The 17,018-nt window shown below is 35.2% G+C and overlaps 1 protein-coding gene across 2 annotated transcripts in view; it reads right to left on the bottom strand.

Annotated features, from left to right (window-relative positions):
- The window catches only part of GALNTL6 (polypeptide N-acetylgalactosaminyltransferase like 6), a 425,327-nt gene that overhangs the window by 264,881 nt on the left and 143,428 nt on the right, over window positions 1-17,018 (bottom strand). For both annotated transcript variants that reach the window (XM_015624627.2, XM_033513661.1), the window contains exon 2: window positions 1,755-1,863. In XM_015624627.2, the coding sequence (XP_015480113.1) occupies window positions 1,755-1,863 (109 nt within the window). The remainder of the gene's footprint in view (window positions 1-1,754; window positions 1,864-17,018) is intronic.

Below are 17,018 nucleotides of genomic sequence, written 5' to 3'. Positions count from 1 at the left end.
CCTGAAATATTCCGAGAAGCCCTTTCACATCGTGCTTTCAGATAGATTTTTAACTAATAGTGTACTTCAGCTAATGTTATTAGGAAGAGAAATAATATAGTATGTCCCAAAAGAGTGAATTGATGATAAAGCTTTGCATTTGTATTACCATATTGTGATTTTCAAGGAAAGAGCATAAAAAGGTATTTTAATCTATTGAATAATGATGACAAATATAAATTATTTAAAATATATCTCTAAAATGTCAAACTTAGCAAATAACAAAATTTAAAAAAATAAAGTTTTCTTAAAAAATATAAATAAGAATATCTTAATATTCACATGCTACTACAGTTATCATGTTGGGTTTAGGACTGGGAATTACAAAGCTACTTAACATGATTTTTCAGTTTCTCAGCCAATTCCATCTAATGCTTTGCACTACACATTGGCAATGCTTTAAGCTATCCATCAGACGATCATAAGTATTACTGTTATTGTCCAAAACATATGGGGTCCACATGACATATTTAGAAATTAAAAGTACATTGACAAAGCACCCATGCATGTCCATTCCAACCAGCAAACATGATATTCCCCACATATATGCAAGCTTCCACATACATGCTGCTTTGTATACATTCTCTCTTACATATTTGTCATTTTGCATTTCACAGTTTGGAACACAGCAATTATTGATCTGACAGCTACCAAACTGCCTGGAACAATTTCCTTCCCCTCCCTCCCTTTTTTACCTTCTAAGCACATGTGGGAGGAAAGGATAATTTCTTTAGTTAGTGATCAAGATTCAGAAGAGGGAAAAATAGCTTACAAAATTAACATACACTTTCAATATTTTACTAGTTCAGGCTCCTGCAAAATTAAGTACGTACCAAGTCTTATGAATCTGTCAACGAGATACAGTTATAGAGATATTTTGGGGGAGGTTTTGGCTGTCTCAAGACAGTGGGATCAAGACAGCATAATTTGTTTTACAATAGTAGATTGGCCTTTGTAAAATAATGACTTTCAAACACTGATTAAGGTGTAATTCAACTGCCGCTTCTCTTCCTTCTTTCTAATTTAATTCATCTTTTGCTGAATAGTTGTACATTATGTTGTAAAAGAATTCAAATCTGAACATGCTCTGATGACAGAAGAGGAACACAAACCATACTCTCTGCATGTATGGGATACAGCACATGAGGGTACATTAAAATTACATTACTCACTGTTATAAAGTGTCCTTCAGTCTATTTGCAACCACAATTTTCTCCCATTTTCAAATAATTGTAGACTGTCAGAATGAGATGAAGTTGCTTTAGCAAACTAAAAGATTGGAGTTTGACAATGGTAAAAGTGTCAAAGGTTCTTGGCAGCTATCAGTATTGAACACAGGTTTTGTTCATTGATTTAAGGACCATTTGGATTTTTTTGTAACATATCCACAGTCCTTTTGTAAACCAACACTCTGTCTGGTCACAGTCTGACAACTGACTTCAACATGAAAAATAATTTGTTGATAACATTTTTGCAGATTTTATAGTCATTAAACAGTTACTAGCAGGAAACACATTGTCACTTGGCTGCTTTCAGAGATAAGATATTTGTGCTTGGTCTGAGCTCTTAATTCAGAACATAATGTCCTTGTGATACTGCTGCAATCAAAAAAAAGTTACTAGGAATGCCTCTTAAAGGACTCAAAAGAACAAATAGTCATAGAAAGAAAGAATGAGTAAACAAACCACTTTAATTTGTTCTGAACTCATGTATACCTGAACGCATAGCATCTTTTTGAATGCTTTCATAATCATGCCAGTCCTTCCTTTTCAGGCCATCAGTCCAGGTAAAGAGCTGTCCATCTCCCAGCCCCAAAGGAAGTGTCTGTGAAAAGAGTAAATAAACAAAGAGTAAATAAACAAATATATACATACATATATGGTTCATGTTATTACAAAGGAACCCTCATAATATGGCAGTAGCCATATTCAGCTTATTTAATGCAAATACTGAAACTTTACTGTGGTAAATGAAGCTATTTTTCTAAATACTGTGAAAAAACAGTGAATTTAGTTCTTGACAAGCAATTATTTGAAGCGTATCAAACCCCTAGACCCTAACATTTCACTTTTCAGCAGTGTTCTGATATGACTGCCTGGCAATAAGCTCATGGAGATTAAACGGACCACTTAAACTGAACAGGTTTCAAAAATACCTATATCCTTCAACACATGAAGGACTTTGATTTTTATTCCTTAAAATATCACTTGTGCAAAATTGGAGTTATATTTACTCTGCACTTTACAACGTTCCCCTTTAATTTTTTTGTAAGGCTTTTTTTAATAGCTGCTACTAAGTTACATACAAGGTCAAAGGACTGCCTCAAAGCACAGAGCAAAGAAATTCTCAAAGCACTTTCAAATCCTGTACATCTTCATGATAAGCAATAGGGGGAAAAATACCCCAAAACACACCACCACCCCCACAGAACACCCCCATACAAGGTGTAGTAGGTAAGCTGACTTCCCCTTTCCAAACTTCGAATTCCTGGGTAAAGGTAAAAACTGCTTTTTTTTTCTATGCAAGATTATATTCCTAGAGTTGTTTGGGTTTTTTTCCCTCCCCATCTCTTGATTCTCTCTGCTAAAAGCTAGTATTTTTATGAAAATTAAGAATTAGAAGTACATGAAACATAGATTCATTGCTAATAGGAGCAACATGAAAATTCTAGCTCTACTAATTAAAGGTTTAAATCAGTAAGTTGTCCAGAAAAAAAGGCATATATGATATGCATTCTAGAAATGCTCACAAAGTTACGAGAAAGCACACTCAAAAAGCAGATCCAGGGACACAACATCTGATCAACCTTCTACTAGGAAACACTGGAAGATCCACAAAAATCTCATGCCTTTGTAGCAGTGAAGCTTTGCACTTCATGTTTGAAGTTTGTAAACCCAAATACAGGACTCACCCATATTCTCTAACTGATTTTATACTACTGGCTGCACAGAACTGGTTGACACTTAGTGACTCCGCGTGCAATTGTCCCACCATGGTCAGTTAGGGTTTCTTTTTTCTAGGACAGACAAATATTTGCCAAACTACATGATGCAGATCTGGTTGCTAAGCCATCTTTAAAACTGGGTTTCAAAGGTCTTTTGATTTGTAAGCAAGAAGTGAGGAATGCCAGGCATGACTGGTTACCTTCAAGCAAAGGATGCTAGAAATCCTGGCTGATAAAGATTTGTTCTGAAAACATCTGCTTTGGGTCAGCTGAGAATGCTGGATATTCAGGACATAGTGTCCTGAGCTCAGTGCTCTCCAACAAACCCCTGAAATACTGAGAAAATCCATCACATTCTGCTAGCATGGCCTACATTTCTAAGTTTTAATATTAAAGGTAACCTATATTACCTTTGCCAAACTGCAATCTAGTTTGTTTATTCTTCTATTACCACTTTTGCAGACATATTCCAAGAAAACACTGCTATCATATTTTAATATGATAAAAGTCAGAGGTTCACACATAAAAGAACTGAAGAACTTAATACATCCTGATAAAAATATGTCAGGTTATCAAAACATCTAAGTTTTCATGTCATTAAAATGAACTCATTAATTTCAATAATTCTTGAGTTCAAACAAGGCTAATGTTCTAATAGCAATATTAAATTGCTTGGGCTTAAAAGTCAAAACATAAGGTAGAACACAGGCTGCAACAGCATTAATCATGATTCTTAAGCACAGTTTTCTAAAATAATCCACTCTGAAGGAGTATCTGGTTCTTTAAAAGTCAGACCCAGACAGATTGACTTCAATTAAACTTGTACCCTTCTCAGTATGGGTACAGCTGGTGTGAATCACTTGGCTCCAAAACTGCAAGACTATGGAAACTATCAAAAGCAGGATAAAGTAAACTTTTATGAGTTTTTATTCCTGTGCTCTCTTCTTTCCCTAAAAGTAGTTATTTAAATGGAAAGCTTGCAGGAGACTGAAAGAAAGCTGTGTGGTAGAGTTTACAGCTGGTTTCCTGTTATCTATTTGCATTTTGATGCCATTACTCTTAAAAAATATTTATTACATGTAGTTACTTTACCTGATAGCATTTACAATTCTAATGTACCAGGAGACTCTCTTGCAAGCACAATATAGTTAAATAAATATATCCACTAAAATTATTCTATCAAAAGGATAAATATAAAATCCAAATATCATATGATAGACAAAAACTAACAGAAGTCTTGCTGTGGCTCATATTTTGGAACAGTAACATTGCTCTAAGAGGAAACAGGAAACAAACCATTGTATTGGTGCCATTGGAAGTTCCTGTTTAATAACTGAGAGTATTGTTTGGATTGTTGGGATTTCTTTTTAATAAATCCCTTAACTCCCTCATGTGCTACCATGGCAATTTTTCAGCACCAACATCCTTTCAGTGTAAGGGGAATTCAACAGAACGCTCTCACGTGTCACTTCATAAAACCAGTATTCAGACATCTCAATGCTGACTGAACATTGTGACCCCTACAGGGACTGGACTTCACAAAATTCATTCTGTGTACCCACTAGTTTCACCTGTGCAGTGAGCATGAAACAGGGCTTAGGAAGGGATGTCGAACTGCACAGATAAACTCTTTGGGAAGAGCAAGAGTTTTGCAGTGCAAGTTCTTTAGCTCTGAAGAAATCTGAACTACCTTCAGTCCCTCAAGTAAATATTTCCCTTGTCAGCAACTGAAGGAAGTTTGGTTTTTTCTCTTTTTTTTTCAAGTTGTTGTTTAACAAGATACAAAAGCACTTGAGAAAATAGGTTTCTCCATTTCAGTTCTGCCTAAGGGTAAACATATTGCATTCTGTAGGACCTTAAAACACAGTTTTTGAAATTTTTTAAAACTGCTAAAAGGCTCCATTGTAAAACTAAGTATGCTCACAGACCTCTTTTATCCAGCTGATAATGACTGGAAAAGCTCTAATTTCTAAAGCATTTCTAGCTGCTGAAGAAGAAAAAGAAAAAAAAAAATCAATATTCTTATTCTAGCATTTGTGTTCTCCCTATATACTTTTCTCTCTCAATTCTCCATCTCTTTTGCTACCTTGACAATTTAAACTGTTTTGCATCAAACTAGAAGCAGCTCTGGTTTAGTTATACACAGGCTGACTCTCTGGCTGAATAGTAACAACCACCAAGTGTTGCTACTTGAAAGTACATACAAGAAAGCCCATACAACTCTACATTCCATCTCAGAATGACATGTTCTGAATAGGTGAATATGACATCACAAGATGGATTGTGCTAATGAATCTGGATTCTGAATTTTTGCTGAACACATATTTAACCATAAACTGATGGACTTGAGTCAAATAAAATTAATGACAACACATAAGTACAAATGCTAAAGAAGGCAACAAAAGAAATTCTTCCTTTTAGGGGTAATGTACAAACAGCTAGACCAAAATATTAAATTAATGCTATAAAATGCATAATGAATTCAGCAAAAATTGGTTTAGGAGTTTAAACAACTAACTGAGTAAGGTCGGGTTCTAACCCATAAAAGAAAAAAAATTATCAAGGGCTATTAATTTCTGTGTAAGCAAATTATGGAATCATACATCACAGGAGACATGGTATTCTGGAAATACACATTTGCCATTTGCACATCCTGGGTTTTTATGTATATAAATGGCAGCAACACTCCATGGATAGTGTGAAGTGTTAGTTCCATGTGTGCCTGTAAAAGGACTAGTAGTCTTTTGGTACATGTAAGAGCCTTAGAAATAGAAAGAATGACTTCAGAACATTATGGTTCCTTCCAACACATGTAGGAAGGCTTCTTTCTGGTGGAAACCAAGATGTGAGAAAAGACTCAGGCACACCTGCCTCTGTTTCCCCCCATTACCTCATCCTAACATAAAAGTAAAGCTTACATGTGTTCTTTACTGACATATCAATACATAATGGTGAGAAACCAGCTCAGCTGAGTAGCTGAAACACACTCAGGGTTTTCCCCTCCAAAACATTTATGCAAGTCACCCACAAAAAATGCAGTCTACTCCTACAGCCCTTAGTCTCGAACTTATGAACCATTTTCATCATTGCAGAACTACTGCAATAGCAAATATCCCATTGCATACAAAGTGTTGGATTTTGACTGACTGTCAAAAAAATTCTACAACAATTTATCATCCAACCATTTTCTACTTGTAGTATTTGCCTCTGAGTTACATATTTTTAAGTGTTTCAGTCCAAAAGAGATTACCCACCCACATGAACGTTACATACAGCATCTGCCTTACTATTTCATTTTCACATTAACCTCAAATCTTTTGGGATGCAAGACTGATACAGTACTACATAAACTGAGTAGACTCTTCTCCTCCAGAGAAGACTTAACATCTGGTTCAATTACAGAGAATATGATAAGCACAAAAAATAGCACAATTACCAAAAACTCACTCATAGACTATTAGATTCCTCAGAAAGGAAAAAAAAAAGCTTCTCTACTTTGACATTTGAAAGCTTAAACTATGGAACAAGTGCCTTCATTGAATAATTCATTTATTTTTAATTTCACTCTGTGGAGGCAGATAATTAGAGGGGACTCAGGCAAGGGAAGAGGAAATATCAATGGAAATGCACCTTTAAAAAAAAAAAATTACAGAAATTACAGATTTATTTTGAGCCTGAAGATTTCCTCACTGGCTCTAGGGACGTTTTACTAAACACCAATATATAATTGAATACTGCAGTAACAAAACATCATATAATGATCAGCAAAACCACTTCCAATTGTTTAATGAATTTTAGGAAAAAATCTTATTTAGACATAAGCACTTGTACACACTCAGGGAAAGATACACATAGGAAATAAAAGCAGTGAAGAGGTACTTAGACACCTTTGGGGATATTTCAGGAAAAGCATAAAAATAACCACTGTTTGATTCCTCTTTGTTCTTGAAATAAAAGCTTCTGTATAGTGTTTGTAAACAGTTTTGTGTAAAACACATAATTCACTACTTTTTTGTATCCTAGCATAGATCATTTTCAGGACTCTAAGCTCTGACCAACTACTCTGATCAAAAAAGACAATAACAAAAGAATCAGAACTCACTGAGCAATTAATTCCTTCATCAAAATACAATTAAGGATAACTTTTTAAAGAATGGTGTCACTGGGTATAATACCACACGTTCATTATAAATCAGCTGCAAAATCACAATATGTTAATTTACCAAATTTCTCTTCTGGTATTATCAAAAGTATATGAAGACAGACATTCTCATGAAGCTCCATCCCCAGCAGTTGGGAAAGTCATGAGAACAATTTACTTTGAAAGATTTCCCCTTTTTCTGATTATGGTACATTTTTGTACAAGACCATCAAAGTAAAATCTTAGCACTGTAGCAGCCAAATCTGAAGTGTTCAAGCAAATCCCTTCTGGTGCAGTGACTGGGTGAGCAAATTAAAGATTAATACCAAAATATTATTTCCCTTAATGATGTGATTGATGTTAGGCAGCCTGACCTATGGAAAAGGTGTAAAACTCAAACACCACATTATCTGATGTCTACAACTTTATGCTTAAGCTCTAAACACTGCCTGTGTGGCTCTTCTTTCCTGTATCTCTTCAGTGTTAGACTGAAAAACAAAAAAGGCACCATATCTGAACTGAGATCTGCCTATAAGTACCATGCACAGGGAACAGGTACAATACAGCCCTTAAGTGTCTGTGAAACTCCCATCACCATAAAATGAAAGTATTAGAGGTAGCAGTTTGGATCAACCATGAACATTCCCTGAAGATAGCAGGAGCAGGCATTGCATGGCTTAAAAATATCAGCTGATAGTTTTGAAGCTCCAGGCTACATGTTTCCTGCCCACACCCTACTCTGGGATTCTGTCCCTCTAGGTGGGGAGCAGTGGCTGAAGTCCATGCAGTGGCAGGCTTTGGGGTGGGCAGCAGCTGCCCTGCACAAGGGGAACCCACATCTCGATGCCATCCACAGACAGTTCCCATCGGTCCTGCACCCCTGCTGGACAGCTGCTGCCTGCCAAAATTGCTGCCCATTGGAAAGACACTGAGGATGAAGCCAAGGTTGGCCAGCAATATGTAGAGAAGTACTATTTGCTACCAAGAGAAGGTGGTAAAGACTCTAAATCTAGAATATTTCCAAAAAAATGAAAAAAATCAAAATCTATTGAGATACAATTATTGCCTTTTTTTTTTTACTCCATTTTATGTACTTTTAAAACACTTAAAAAAAATGTGAATCTGAATTGTTTTCCATATCTTTGGCTTGAAGCCATATAATAGAGACTTTAGCACATGATGAATTTCTTCATATGCTCAGATTTCCTGTGCCACTTGTTTGCTATGCCACAGCAAATAAGCATTCATTGCACTGACATTTACATTAGTAGAAATAATTAGCCCAGCACATCAAAAAAAGGGCAGCACTTGATTTAGTCTGCGACATCTGAATGACTCAAGGTTATTTCATTTTCGAAACACTTATATCACACTTTTTGTGCTTGTACACTCTAGATTATCATGGACAACCCAGTAACATCATGCCATCAATTCCAAATCAAAGCTGTTAATAATGTTATTTAGAAAATGCCAAGCTCCCCAAGCATTTCATTACAGAGACTTTTATAGACAGGTATAAATAGCTGTTACTGCTGTACTATGGCTATATATTTCAGGTCACAAAACTGCAGCAAAAAAGCTGAAGTTAAAACACGGGCATGGAACTTCAGAGAAGTTTGTACTCCATATCTGTTGGAAGTGAAATATCATTAATTGCCAAAGGTGACCTATAAAGCCTGGCAGTGAACTCTGGCTTTCCAAATGACACAATTTGAACTGACTGTAGGACAGGAGGGAGAGTCTATACTCAAGGGATCATAAAGAAAAAATAAAATAATAACAATAATAAAAAAATAATCCTCAGACCATGCAACTCCCATCTCTTTCTACCTGCTGACCTAAGGTGCTGATAGATTTGCTCAGTAAGTAAAATACCCAAACCTATCTTCTTGTTTTATTTTCACCCGTCTCATTTCCAATTCAAGGAAAAGAAGCCAAACTCAAATAACTATGATGGACTTAAAAGAACACATGCTGACCATGGGCTGCTTCTCTAGGTCTTCTTTTTCAACTGAAGACTACTTTGACAGCAAATTTTTTTTCAGCTGAAGCACTTTGACAGTAAAACAGTCAGCTTGCAGAAGAGCCTGTATCCATATTGGACTACTCATTTTTAGGAAGTTTAAAAATCATACTTGAAATCATGTTAATGCTGCATTTTTTTTAACAACTACCTTTCCCAGAAATTATTTTTAACATCAAAAGATCTGAAAGGGGTTTGAAGAGACTGAGCAGGATTTCTGCCAGTACTGGTTGGTTTTGAACAAAAAAGATCTATAAGACCATTTTGATAAACAATATAAACAATGGTTTCAATTGGGTCCTGGAAGAGTTTATTATATGCTAGGTTTCTGGTGTGTTTAACTATACACCACATGGATACAGAAAATTTTGGCTTTTTATATAAACAGCCTTCTTCTCCTTAAAAAAAACAAAACATAACTGAAAACCAACACGATACCAAATCACAAAAATCAAAACAGAATCCTATGTTAATGGAAAGAACCACATTGTTAGTAATTTTGTAGTTTCCAAAAGGCTGAATAATAATGATATGAGAGTGTTTTTTCTTAATAGATTCTCCAGATTTTTCCTGAAGTTTAGAAAAATTTCTTTAGATTTTTACTATGCTAAATGTCACACTGTTTTGCACTGGCTATGGCACTGAACACAGAAAGTGCTTTTGTAGGATTCAAGTGTTAGGTGTTTTAAGCAGGAATACATTTCTTGCTTTATCTGGTCTGTGGTGATTAAAAATCTGATATCCTTATGTAATTTATCTTTGCATTTCCATTATTAAAAGAGCATTCTCTCTTAGGAAACAGATTTTATAAACACTAAAGAATGTTCACTACAGTTAGGTTACCCCTAATGAGTAAAATTTAACTTGTGGTGCTTCATGCAACACTTTTTTTTTATCTCCTCTGGTGCAGCTCTTATAAAAACACAAGTTGCAACATAACTGGAACATTGTTCAAATCTCTGTGGTACAACTGATATCATCTTTGCAGCAAACCTGAAACCACTGCTCCAGTAGACCCAATAATACTAGAAAAAAATATATCTACCAATTATTGTTGCCTATCAATATCTTCAACAGAAATGACTATTTTTTGTTTTTTTCACATTCTGTTATAGGAGAAACACTGTAAGAGAAAGGTCAGGTGCAGAAACTAACTTCAGTCAAATTTGCTACCTGGAATGTTTTAGCACAACTTATTTACAAAAAATAATTTTCTATAGCAGTGAGATAGTATATTCTATATTTTTGGCTACAGTATAAGATGGATCTTAATTTGACACCTCCAAGTGTATGTAGAAGCTAACAGTATTCTTGGAGTAATTTTTTAATTGTTCAAAAAGACAAGTACTAGATTTTTTAACAACTATTTTAATGAGCTTTAAATTACAATCTCTACAGTTACATCACCATACAATGTAACAGCTCAGCATACAGGTGAAATACAGTAACTTTTAATTTTATGTAGTTGCACATTTTTAGAAATAGTAGAGGGAAAATATGGATTTGTTTGAACAGTATTTTTAAAGTCTCTTGCTGATATATGCCACAACAAAATTCATGTTCCATAGGTAGCTATTTGCAGAATGCTCAAGCTTTTGGCATTAATAACCAATTTTGTAATTTGCAGTTAATGTTACACTGGATTTAAGAAAAAAACGCAATGTTTAGTTAACTAAAGTAATGAACCCATGTTGGAAAAGAATTATCATCTTGTACTTTAAGGAAGACCTTAAACTAATCTGCCCAAATGACAGAAAACACTCTTATCAGCAGGCTTCTGATGCTGCAGCATATGCACTATTACTCGATGTCTCAGAATTCTTTTCTTATGTGGGCACTGGATAGTAATTTCCATTGTCTAAGAGATTCTCAAACAAAGTTCAGAGGCTGCTGCAGAAAACAAGCCGATTAAACATGACTGACAGGTTTACATTCTTGTTCAGTCATCTTAACACAAAGCTGATAAGGAGACCTCTTGCAAGGTGTTTGGAAGCATTACAATTTCTGTGCTTTGCGTGAACTCAATGCAGATTTACTGAGACCAAAGACAGTCTTCCTAGTGCTTCCAGCATACTGAAGTTTGCACCCCAAGGAACTAAAACTTTTGCTGGTTGTACATGTTCACAGATGACCGTGGATGTCTGAGACTCATCTGCTTAAAACAGTTCTTAGGCTCTGAGCTGAAGACATTGTTCCATTTCCCTATGTAAAGTCAGGCTGCATATATACTGCATTTTTTTCTCCACCACACCTCTTCTTACTACTATTAATAGTTTTTAATTTTTTTTGATTTTCACTTTATTTTTTGTTTAAGTCTAATCCTGCTTTCTAAATCTGACTTAGCTCCATATTTGTTTCATACTCAGCTTCCCAATCATTACCTTTATTGTAAGAGTTTTTAAGTCAAGCTATTCCCATATTTATTCCTTTTTTATGTGACTCTCTAAAAATGACTTAAATTGAGAGAGATTTTACAAAATAGCACTATTTAATATATTCCTTTCACATGAGAAAAAGTTTTTCACTCTTACTTCCTAGCAATGGAACAATAACAAAATGATATAAGAAATATCATATTAAACCAGATTAGATTTGTCTCAACTTTAAATGAATCCAGGCAATTGCAAGAACAGGTAAATTAATAACACCAAAATAAATAAACTATAAAATAAATACAGAAAATTTAAAGGATTTTTCGTACGGAGTTCAACAATCAATTGCAAACTCATGAAAATGCTTCTGGAAGTTCCTTTCAGGTATAATCTTACCCCACCTCAAACTGGATTGGGTATACCTGAATCACATTTGCCCTTGCCAATTTCCAATAGCAGAGATTGCACAAGCACTCAAGGCAATTTCCTTCAATACTTCATTATTCTTGCAATTAGGGAATTTCCTCTTTCATCTAACCTGTGTTACTTGCCATAATTTAAGCCTTTCATTTCTTTGTTCTTTTCACCAGGGGCAGGAATGACGTATTTCCTTTCTAGCAGCTACATTTTCATGGACATGAAAATTATTTTCTCTCATAGATTAAATGTTCTTATTTTTTAAAGTTCTTCTTAGCTGTTGTTGCTGACCCTGAAGTATATGAAACTTTGAGAACAGCATTACTTTGTTCGTAATTGGATAAGGCTAAGAATATCCGGTATAAAATGCTTATTAAAAACCCCCAAACAAACCAACAAGAAACATGATTATTAAATGGATGAAGAACTAAGACAAGTACCAGGAGGCTACATTTCCTAAAAATAAGCAAGATTAAGTTATTTACTGTAACATACTTTTTCCCTGTTTGAGAATAAAATAGCCTTGCATACCCATGTTGTGCTTCATGAATACTTCATAGTTCAAATCCAACCTAACACTATTTTATGAAGCAGCAGTGAATTCCCTTAATTAAAGTGGGCAAATGACTGAAATGTTTATAAATAATTAAGATAGTCAGGATAAAATTATGTTATAAACCTAAAAAGACACTGAAGTTTAACAGGACTCATACACTTAAAATTAGCAAACTACTAGCAATTTTGATCAAACATGTCTTGTATTTCTGGTTGTACCTGAATCAATGCTGAGTTTTCCCCTAGCAGTGAAAGCATATTGAAAGAATTCACATATGCAGAGAAATCTATCCCCATGTGGGAAAATAAGAATGAGAGCGAAAGGAGGCAAGACTTATGAGAGGTTCAAATCCAAACAACGACCTCTTTTTTTTTCTCTGAATCAAAAACTTTGATATTGGACAAAACTGATGAGATCCTCTGCCTAATGCCATTTAAGATGACCTTTCCATTTTATGCCAATAGTTTTCAATTAAAAAACCAATCACAGTATATTTCACTAAAAGAAGTGCTGTGATTAGTTAAACCTAATTTTATCAATAGCCAGAATGTGAAAAGCATATTAAAGTATAGGTGAACAGCTTTGATTGATACACTGAGTTTTAATTTCTAGTTCCTCGTCTCCCACTCTTTTGGTAGGAAATGAAGGTTACACATCATTGAGCAGGGTAAGCTACTGAAGCTCAAATGTAGCTTCTAAGATTTGGCTTTCAATTTTTCTCACGCTCCCCCCCCCCCATTCTATAGAGACACCAAATTGACAGGTCTGGAACTATGAGAAAAGTTTTGAAACATAAAATCCTTTTTTCAAAAAAAAAAAAAAAACCAAAAAGAAAACAACAAAGAAAGATGAGCATTAAATTTAATTATCATAGTTCTTTTGAAGAAGAATCTACATACACCTTTGCTATGGACTATTTTTATAGATTTTGAAAAAGTCTTCCTTAAAATGCAAAATAATTCTTTTCCAATGTGAGTTTACTTCCTGAGTTAATTAAGATAACCAGTTTTCTAAGAACTAGGACCTATCCCACATCCAAAGCTAGGCGTTTAAATTTGTGTTTACATAAATGAGTGTAGTCATTCTATTTTTCATCAGTATGCACAGCTCCTACAGATGTTACCTTTTAAGTCTGAGAATGCTAATGTTAGTTACTATATCTAAACATCTTGTAGTTCAGACCATCCTGTAGCATTGCACCAAGGAATTCAGCCTAAGACTGTGCTCAAGAGCCATTAAATGCTGCAAAAAGACATGGCAACCAGAGAAATGTTACTACACACTCCCCTTTGAGAACAGGTGAAGTGAGCTGTGCCAGACCCTTGCCATGACCCCCTATCTGAAGGCCAGTTTCCAGCAAACTCCAGGCAGCAGAGCCTTCTGCAGCCTCCTGCTGGGCCACAGCTGCAGTACCAGTTAACCCAGGCCCTGCGGAAGCTTTCATCCCAGCAGGCTCACGTCCACCTGCAGGCTGGCATTCACCAGGCCTGCCTGAGAGCTTAAGAGAGTCTCCCTTCTGTCTTTGCAAAGTCTCTATGCATAAACATAAAACACTTTTATTCCCCTCACACTACCTTGGCTGAACTCAGTGTCCTTATGTTCCCCAGCAGAGCTGATATCCAGCTATGCTTCAGTGGCTCTAAGGCAAACTCCAGGGCTCCCTAAAAGACCAATTCTCTCTACAAGCAGGGCCATTATTACCATGTAGACACAGAGGAAAAATGATATTGTGACAGCTACCACCATGAAGTAGCTGGTCTTTAAAAACTGACTTTTTACTGATGACTGGTTACAATTACGGGGATTAATATTATTAGTCCCCCTTTTCTCTTAGATGGATATTTCAATACTCAAAAAGATCTGAACTTCAAAATTTCTCAGATCAGAAAAGGAGTCAAAAATGAAACACATTAAATTGTCAGTTTAATATATATTAGAATCCATGGACACATTAAATTTCACTTTTCATCTATGAATATTAAACATTAATGAGGTTTCAGGTACAGAGATATTAAAGTGAAACATCAGAGAGCTATGACTTAGCTCAAATGCAGAGAAAGGAAGGAATCTAATAAAGGTCAAAACCACAGAACTACCATAAAACAGAACATACAACAGAAGAAAAAATGTAATTCAAGCAAACTTGATATTAAAGGGGCTATTAAGAACTGTATACACATTTTCACAAGAAGAATTTTCATGTAAAACACAAAGAAATGGGAAGTAATTAAATACATAGTTCCATTCATGAATAATATTCAAAGTGAGACACAACAAATATTTCTTGAGCTACTTGAGAACAACTTGTGGAGGAAGAAACTGAATTCCTAAGCACATACAAAATCATAGTAATAGCTGCATCCAAATCTCCCTTGTTCCTCCCATGACTCCTGTTTATATATAAATATAAGAATGCAAAAACACAGACACACAGGGATTACACAGAAAGGTTAAGTTATATGCCCTGATTGCATGACAGCACACACAAAATACAAAGAAAGAAATATCTAAGAATAAACAGGAAAGCGAAATATCATAGGCCAAGTGACAGCTTATTTTTTGTACATTTACAATTGATCTTTCTTCCTCCATCATTTATTCCACACAACCCCTCCCTACAGGTATAAAAGCAAATATTCCTTTCCTCCGTCCCGAATATAAAAATTTCTAGTTATAAATTAAAAAACAATCTGGGAAATGTTGAAAAGTATTGTGTAGCACATTTGACAGAAATATAGTGAGGCAAAATTCAACACTAGCTGTTCCATAGACAAAAAAACCCAACAACCTGAAAGTCACAGATCTCCATAACTTTATACAGCAACTAGAACTGTTTCTAAGTTGTATTCATGAATGTAACTCTGTAAAATCAGTCACAAGCATATGATGCCTAGCACAGCACATTCTGAAGACTGTCAATAGTCAATTTAACTGAAAATTTTCATTTCTAAATGTTCTATTAGCAGTCTGATAGACATCTTTTCTATTATCACTCTGATATATAATAATAGTAATTTGTAAAATATCTCAGAATTACATTTAGAGATACACAACAAGGTATTTTTATTACGTTACAGCATCTATCATTGTATCTGCAGTAATGTCTTCAAAAGATAGGTATCAGTATCTGTACCTTTAGATCTTAGATAAAGCAAATTGAAGAAGCCCATCACGTAGGTAAAGTTGATCAGGTCACCGTGAATCCTAGATGAAACAAAGCTGACAGAATTTTCCTCCAAGTAATTTTCTGAACAGCAAAATCTGAGCCTCCAGAAACACCTGTGCATAGCCATGTGCCTCCCTGAGTTTAGACTGGTGAAGCCTGTTAAACCTCTTATTGCAGGTGAATTATCAAACCCAGTCAGGGTGAAGGAGAAGGAATAAATTGAAATTGTGCTCTTTACTGTGCTCAGCATGAACCATGTTAACAGAAGGAAAACAAAAGGATTTAGTTTTCTGTTACTAAATTAAACACCATCACCCCTGCATTCATACTAAGTGCAAATCTACTGAACAGAAGATTTCTTTTTAAACAGAATTTCACCGTGCAAGCAAATCTTAAGTTTTTACCATGGTCAAACTGTCAGAAGTATTATCAACTACAGTTGCAGTTTTATTGTATATACTTCACTAGGACAGTGTCTAACATCCCTAGTTAAGAATCATAAGCCTACAATGCTCAGCAGCAAAATCTAGTTTTGGCCCAGATGTGTTTACAATTAAAGCAAATGAGGAGAGAAATACAAGCAATGAGACAGTATTATTCAGCATGGAAAATTATGTTTTCAGTACACTATGAACCTAAGTAGTGCTAAATTCAAGAATCTGTCATCACAAAATAGGATTTCCTTTTTTATTTAGGAGTAGTTATGTTATTTCATAGATCTGTACCCTCTCTCCTCTGAGGCAACACAAAAGGAAGACCAAGGTTTATACTGAGATCCATGGACTAATGAGAATTAGTATTTGAAGATTTAATAAAAGAGCTGGGGTAATCTCCAAACCACTTAGGGATTAAAATCAAAAAGAGAATGTTTAATGTTTTATATTAGGGACAACAATGAGACATAGTCAAGGCACTAGTCTTTTCATTGTTCTTTGTCATTTCTAAGGAGAAAGAGACAACAGGGACTGAGATGCTAATGCTTGAACAAATACTAAGCTCTATGGATCAGTAGAAGAGGTTGCATGTCCCTGAAAATATGGGGAAAGAACTTTAAGTTTTTGATTTGTCTCCAAACAAGATATCATAACACTATCCTTAAATCAGAAATAACTCTTTAGCTTGCTGATTTCTCTTGTAATTGGTCTGGAAATCTTTTAAGGCACAATTTTCTTTATACAAATCATTAAGCATCCCTCTTGGGTTTACAGAGTCAACCAGACCCATGGGCTCCTGCCTCCCCAGTACCTCTATGTCACTCACGGCCTTGATGACAAAGGTGATGACACCAAACTACACTGTCAGTAAAGGCCTCATGTCACTCTGCTCTTCCTGGAGAATATGCACGTGCTGCAACTCTTTG

This window comes from Parus major, chromosome 4 (genome assembly GCF_001522545.3).
Source record: "Parus major isolate Abel chromosome 4, Parus_major1.1, whole genome shotgun sequence".
NCBI lineage: Eukaryota > Metazoa > Chordata > Aves > Passeriformes > Paridae > Parus > Parus major.
This window is presented reverse-complemented; position numbering and strand designations above follow the sequence as displayed.